At 40.5% G+C, this 6,721-nt stretch overlaps 1 protein-coding gene across 1 annotated transcript; it reads left to right on the top strand.

Moving 5' to 3' along the window:
- Window positions 1-6,721, top strand: LOC118421207 (substance-K receptor-like). Its single transcript, XM_035828369.1, has 5 exons — window positions 1-155; window positions 450-622; window positions 4,601-4,795; window positions 4,960-5,108; window positions 5,461-6,721. The coding sequence occupies exons 1-5, from the start codon at window positions 1-3 to the stop codon at window positions 6,382-6,384; spliced, it is 1,596 nt and encodes a 531-aa protein (XP_035684262.1). The 3' UTR covers window positions 6,385-6,721.

The following is a 6,721-nucleotide window of genomic DNA, read 5'->3' as shown; positions in this document are numbered from 1 at the left end:
ATGTTTAACAACAGCTCCGTCCTTCCATCGCTTCCCATGGCATCAGCTGACATCTTCGACAAGCAGCTCCAATGTGTCTTGGGGTACATGCTCAACAAGACCGCATCCTACGACCAAGCCCGCCAAGCCTGTTCCATGTACAAGGACTTTACAAAGTTGGGACCTATCACAGCTATTGTATTTGGGCTAGTCGGTATTTTCATAATCATAAGTAATGCTGCTGTGATCTTGACAATCATCCGAACTCGGACACTCCGCAAACCGGTCTACTTTTATATGGCAAATCTGGCCATGTCAGATCTTATGTCTGGTATTGGACAACTGTATTATGCTGATGTAGAGTACAGTCTGTACAGTAGATTGTATAGTACAAATGTCATATTTTGTAGCCAGGTTATGTCTGCTACAGCTCTAGCTCTATTCTCTCTGAATTCCTATGTTGCCGTTAGGCACCCTATATTCTTCCGCATCCATCTCGACACGGCTAAACGTGATGCAGGTATAGCCATTGTCTCGTCCTGGCTGATTGTGTCCTTGGTGGTTTTCACACCAAGTATGGGATGGAACTGTCTGGACATGCCCTCACCAAACTGCTCTGGCTACTACAACGACTCATTTGTTGGTCTGTCAATCACTATGGTCCTACTCCCAGCTATTATAATGGTGTTTACAAATACCAGCGTTTTCATAGCTATTAAAAAACGACAAAAGAACAGGCTTGGGCAGCCAGAAGGACAACACAATAATCCCACACAAGCTGAGGCTGAAAGAAAGTTCCAAAAAAGCGTAGAAAAGTCTAGGACTGTCCTGATACATGTAGTCGTGGCTTTTGTCTTTTGGCTCATCTCTATTCTGTTCATACCGATATGCAAACAAATGTGCCCTCCATCAACTGGGCCTCGAGGAGTCTACGTACTCCTGCTGATGACTTTGAACTCAGCAATCAACCCGATTACGAGCACTTTGCGCACACCGGAGTTGAGAGATGGACTCTGGCAAAATATGACAGATATCCATCGGGTACTTGTCACAGTGTTTAGGGGAAACCGTGTAAACCCACAGAACGTACAGCCTGCACTACAAAACACTTTAAACGTAAGAAAAATTATCGTCAGAGAAAACCCGCAAGTCTAACACCCTGTACTGCACAACACTTCAAACGTCAGAGAAAATAACGTCAGAGAAAATCCGCAGGTCCAACAGCCTGCAGTACAAAACGCTTCAAACGTCAGAAAAATTAGAGTGTGGTTCATTCCATGGTGTGGTAGAAGTGAACAAAATATGCCAGATGAACTGCAAATTGGAGGGCAAAGCAAAAGTCAGGGAGTGTCAGGAACAAATTTAAAAGCAGACTCAAAGAGTAAGATTCAAAACCATAGTGGACATTGACTAACCAATATAAAGATTTACACAGAAAGAAAAAAACAAACATGCTGATGGTTAAAGCAAATTCAGGTTTGTTCGTAACTGTGTCCGGGGTCTCTAAGTAAACAATAATGAACCAATAGAGAGATTTAAATAGAAAGGGAAAAAGACAAAAGCAAAAATGCTGGTTGACTAAACAAAGGCTGGTCTGTGTGTAATGGTCTCGAAGTGAACAATTATGGGCCAATAGAATGATTTGCACAGAAAGGAAAAGACAAGATCATATATGTCTATGGACTAAACAAAAGCAGTTCTGTACGTAACTGTGCCCAGGGTCTCTGAGTAAACAAAATCATGAGCCAAAAGAATGATTTACACAGAAAGGGAAAGACAAGAGTAAAAATTCTCCAAGAAAAAACAAAAGCAGGTCTGTATGTAGCTATGTCCAGCGCAGGGTCTCGAAGTGAACAAACATGAGCCAATAGAATGATTTACTCAGAAGTGAAAAAAAGAAAAGACAAAAGCATAATGGACTAAAACAAAATCAGGTCTGTGCATAACTGTCTCCAGGGTCTCGGTCATGAGACAATAGAGTGATTTACACGGAAAGGAGACAAAAGCAAAACACTGATGGACTAAAAAAAAGCAGGTTTGTACGAAACTGTGTCCAGGGTTTTGGAGTAAACAATCATGAGACAGCAGAAGATTTACACAGAAAGGAAAAAGGAAACGAACACAAGAAAAAATGCTGCTGGAAAAACAAAAGCAGGTCTGTGCCTAGCAGTGTCCAGGGTCTCAAAGTGAATAATCATGAGCCAAAAAATCGTCATTGGCAAGTCTATGCTGTTCTACAGTGGTTGTAATTAATTATGTAAACAATGTTGCATATGTGATGCATGTGACTAGATGAAAGAGGAAGTATATCGTAATATTTAAAATAGTAAGAAAAATGCCAGTGCAAATATATATTCTATCATTGTTATATTTAGTTTTGTGTACATGATGTTACATGTAAATGTATGTTACTAGGCGAACAAGTAAGAGTATGGAAGTATAAAAGATGGATAGGAAGTACCAGTATTAATGCTTTTGTAATTCATAGTTTTTATTCATTGTGTATAAATGTTGTTAAATGATTATTTAATATTGTGTCAGTGGTGAGACCAAAACAATATAAAGAAATGTTTTGACAATCTCATGGATGTTTTATATAATGTGTTAGTTCTTTGAAATATATTCTATGTTTCTGCGCCCGTACCTGTACTGCAAAATGTGTATTTGACGTTCGATATATTGGCCAAAATGTACATACTTTGTCCTTTGATAAATATGAAAGGAGAAACGGTTACAATTTATCTGTATCTTTGTATGGTATGCTAATTATATATACGTGAGGGTGGTTCCATCAAAATCAGAAAAGTAAGTTTGTTTGGCGATATATATATGTATGTGTGTATATATGTATATATATATATATATATATATATATATATATATATATATATATATATGGATTGTATTGCACTTTGGTGTACAATTGTTAACAATCATGTGAAGTTCTTTGTCTTTCAATACAAGTGATAGTCCCACAGAACTATGGCTTTGTGTCTTATCTTATTATATGCATGATGTACTTATGCCTTTTCAAGTGTGTATTAACGCGGTGGAACTGGTTGCCCCAAAGTACAATAGGATTGTCTTCATTAGATAGCTTTAACCCTATTCAGATCGGGCTTCTTTGGTCAATTCGAGACGAGGGGGGGGGGGGGGGGTGCTTTTGAGGTCCGCCCATTCTAACTCTCATTACTCGCTAATGACTCATGACATGACCAGGCAAAATTTCTAAAGTGACGTGAATTAATGTAATTGTGACGTTATCAATTTGATTCTGTACTGGCTGGAGCCATGGAAATACAGGGTATTTCCAGAGAAAATGCAGGTGCAGGTGTCACAATGATATTGTTTTGTTACGATTTGTGTTGCCAATTGCAACATCGATGACGTCATATCATAACGCCATGCATATCTAAGATAGCAGTTGGGCTCCGCCATCTTGAATCCAAAACCTTGAATTTCATCAACACATTTTTTCCGCAAATAATCGCAAATGATAATGGAAATGGACTAAAAAACGTTTATTTAAAGTTTTTTTAGTAAAAAATAACAGGTAATTACAAATTCTAAGTGATTATAAGCAAGTTAGTCTTGATCTAGTCGTATGGTGAGCCATCTTGGATTTTGGCTAATGATACAATTTATTCATATTTGATTATGAAAGATATTCTAGATAACATAAGATTTTGTTTATGTACGCAAATAGCAGTAATATAGCAAATGAATATGAAAAATACATGTTAGAACCGAACCGAACTTAGCGATTTTCGTGAAAAATGCCTGCAGAGTCGACAAACGGTTGCCATGGCAACACGAAAAATTAGGAAAATTTTCGGAAAATTTATTATCAAATAGGTTATAACTAAGTTATTATCAACTAGATTTCAGGAAAACGCACCAAATTTAGTAGCTTTGGTGTAAGCCGGTCTGGCGTTATGCGACACGAAAGTTGGCGCAGGCCTCAAAAGCACCCCCCCCCCCGTCTAAATAGCAGCGCTTACAATTAGCTAGAGGTGTAAAGGTTAGTTTTGACAGGTCAAAGGTTAGGTGTGTCAGGTCTTTCAACGTAATATAACCAGCTGCTGCCGCGCCCCTGCGAAGATGATGTGTTACGCCGAAGAGCGGTTATTACTCAGTCTGGCCATATAGGTACAGATACTGAATGCCGAAACATAGTGTTGCCATTTTTTAAATTTATGAAAAAATTTAGGTCTTGGTAGAACAGATTTTTCCGATGGAGAACTTTGTAACTGGAAAGGTGACATGTTAGAGATAATGCAATATATCCCGTATGGAATTCCTATAATTCACCGTCAAGGAGATATAAATTCTTTCTCATTTTTTCGTTCTTGGCTTATGCCATTTGAAAGAAGTGTTCAAATCAAGGCAACAAAAGAAAAGGAAGAATGCACCATGGCCAACAAAAGCAATATATTTCCTGCAGGGAAACATAATGAGTGCCCACCAAACAGTTAGGTGCGAACTGAGGCCATGGGGAACTCAAATGGCAGTCTTCAATTATTTTTTCGATGGAATTGAAAGAAATTGTAACATACGTTTTAATGAAAATTGAAAAGAACAATTCTTGTATACCTAAATGACATTTTGTTAAACATTTCAGCTGTGATACTTGGCCGAGCTCTTTCGTTGGGAACACAGACTGAACATGAAGTCTACTCACTTTGCAACACCACCCGGACCAACAAGACAGGTGCCAACGATGAGCGGATGTTCAATGACACCGGGTTCTTCACCGATGCAGGTTTCGCCAAGGACTTCTTCAAAGACGCATGTCTCTCTAACGACACGAAAACAGGTATGTTTATATGTTTTTTTAAATCTTTTAAAGTATGTTTTTTTGGTTTTTCCTAAAAATTGGAATTATGTGAGTGGATATGGAAATGTGAATCAAAGGTATTTTCAACAGACGTCTTGTTTTGGAATGCATACGTAGAGAATTAAAACGTACTATTTTTTCAGCAAACAGTAGTCTACTGACGCCACCTCCCGAAATTGACGAAGTGGCTCCGTGGGAAGACCTGCTGTTCATTGTACTGTTGGTCATTTCTGCCTTGGTGGGGACTGTCGGCAACGCTGCTGTCATCCTGGCATTCTGCCTCTACAAGAAGGTACAACTTTAAGAGAGAACTTAAGCTTAACATCCTTTGAGATACAACGATAAAGAAATAATTTTGTCGTAGGTCTTGTACTTTCATTTATCAAGAAGCCTATCCATTGTTAACGCCTTTTCAAAATGAAGCCATGCATAAGGATGACAGTCACACCTGCACACACGTAGGGTGTCCTACTGGGTGACGTAGGGGTCACGTCGAAAAGTACAGGAAGACAGCCCGTCAACTACCCGGAAGATCCCCTTTGGTCACAAGGGACCGCGACCGTAACAGAAGTAGGCTAGCAAAACTCTATGACCGAGTCCAGTTCAATGGCTACACAAACTCATCCTTACTGTTTGTCCAACAGGTTCGCACCACTGCCAACACCTTTATCCTGAACACCAGCTTCTGGGACCTGGTAACGTCTGCCGTCATCATTCCACTGACGATCTCGTCCATGGTCACCGGTCTACCGAATTGTGGGGAAGCCTGCTGTGCCTTCATAGGCTTTCTGAACCTCAAAAGTGTAGTGCAATCAATGTTATCTTGTGCTCTCATTGCCTTTAACCGGTATGTGCATATTGTGCTCTCACTAGCCACTTACAAGCGCTTCTTTGGTCCTGTCAAGGCATTTTTCTGGGTGGTTGGGTCGTGGATGGTTAGCACTTTGGTAATGGTGCCCGCTATCTCGGAAGTGTACGGCAGTTTGGGGTGGGACGCGTATTCGGCAGTGTGTCAGTTGTCTTCTGCAGACACAACAAGCGTGTTGTTTTACAGAGACGTCCTTGCGTCCGTGTACTGGGTGGTAGTGTTAGCGGTGTGTTTGTTCTACGCCCGAATCTACCTGCACGTGCGGAAGAGTACCATGGCCATCGGCCAGCATCTCGGCCACAGCCCCCAGCAAGTGTCCCTGCAGGCGGTGAAGCGTACAAAACACATGTTCTACATCTTCTTCACTTTCCTCACGCTGACCTGTCCGGGCATCATAACCATGTATATCGATTTCTACGGCAACTCAATTCACAAAGCAATTTTCTATCCTGTCATTGCAGTGTTCTACTTGAACACAGCAGTCAATCCTATCATTTACACCTGGACCCTGAAAGAGTTTCAGCAAGGGTTCAAGTCCATGGTTCGCTGCAGACGGCAGCTTGTCCCATCTAACCCTCTTATTGTCCAACCTACTTGTACTGCTCCGAGAACATCTCAATTACCAGGTGTTGTTTCTCGATTTACCTTATCTAGCCATGTTGTCCCAGCAGAACCGACTATCCCCGTGGTAGATATCTAAGGGGCTATACGATTTTGTGGCGGGAGGGCCTAGGAAAAAAATACGGTTTAAAGAGGGCCGTGAAAAAAGTTCAAGGGCCATACACTAACAATTAGGTTCCTCCAGGACATTCAAACAAACACATAGATGAATAACATGGTCTCCAAACTAACTAGAAAACAACAGATTTCTCGATTGGAACTGAGCGAGCGCTGCGTCTAATTTCGTAGCAGATAAAAGTAGATACAAGAACTACGTTAGAATAGGAAATGTGTCGTTATCATTATTTGGGGGTCTGATTCCGACATTAAAAGTGATTATAGTAAAATAGGTAAGGTGTGGCACAATCGGTAAGGTG

This window comes from Branchiostoma floridae, chromosome 8 (assembly GCF_000003815.2).
Source record: "Branchiostoma floridae strain S238N-H82 chromosome 8, Bfl_VNyyK, whole genome shotgun sequence".
Taxonomy (NCBI): domain Eukaryota; kingdom Metazoa; phylum Chordata; class Leptocardii; order Amphioxiformes; family Branchiostomatidae; genus Branchiostoma; species Branchiostoma floridae.
Note: the sequence above shows the minus strand (reverse complement) of the source record. Positions and strands in the feature narration are given on the sequence as shown.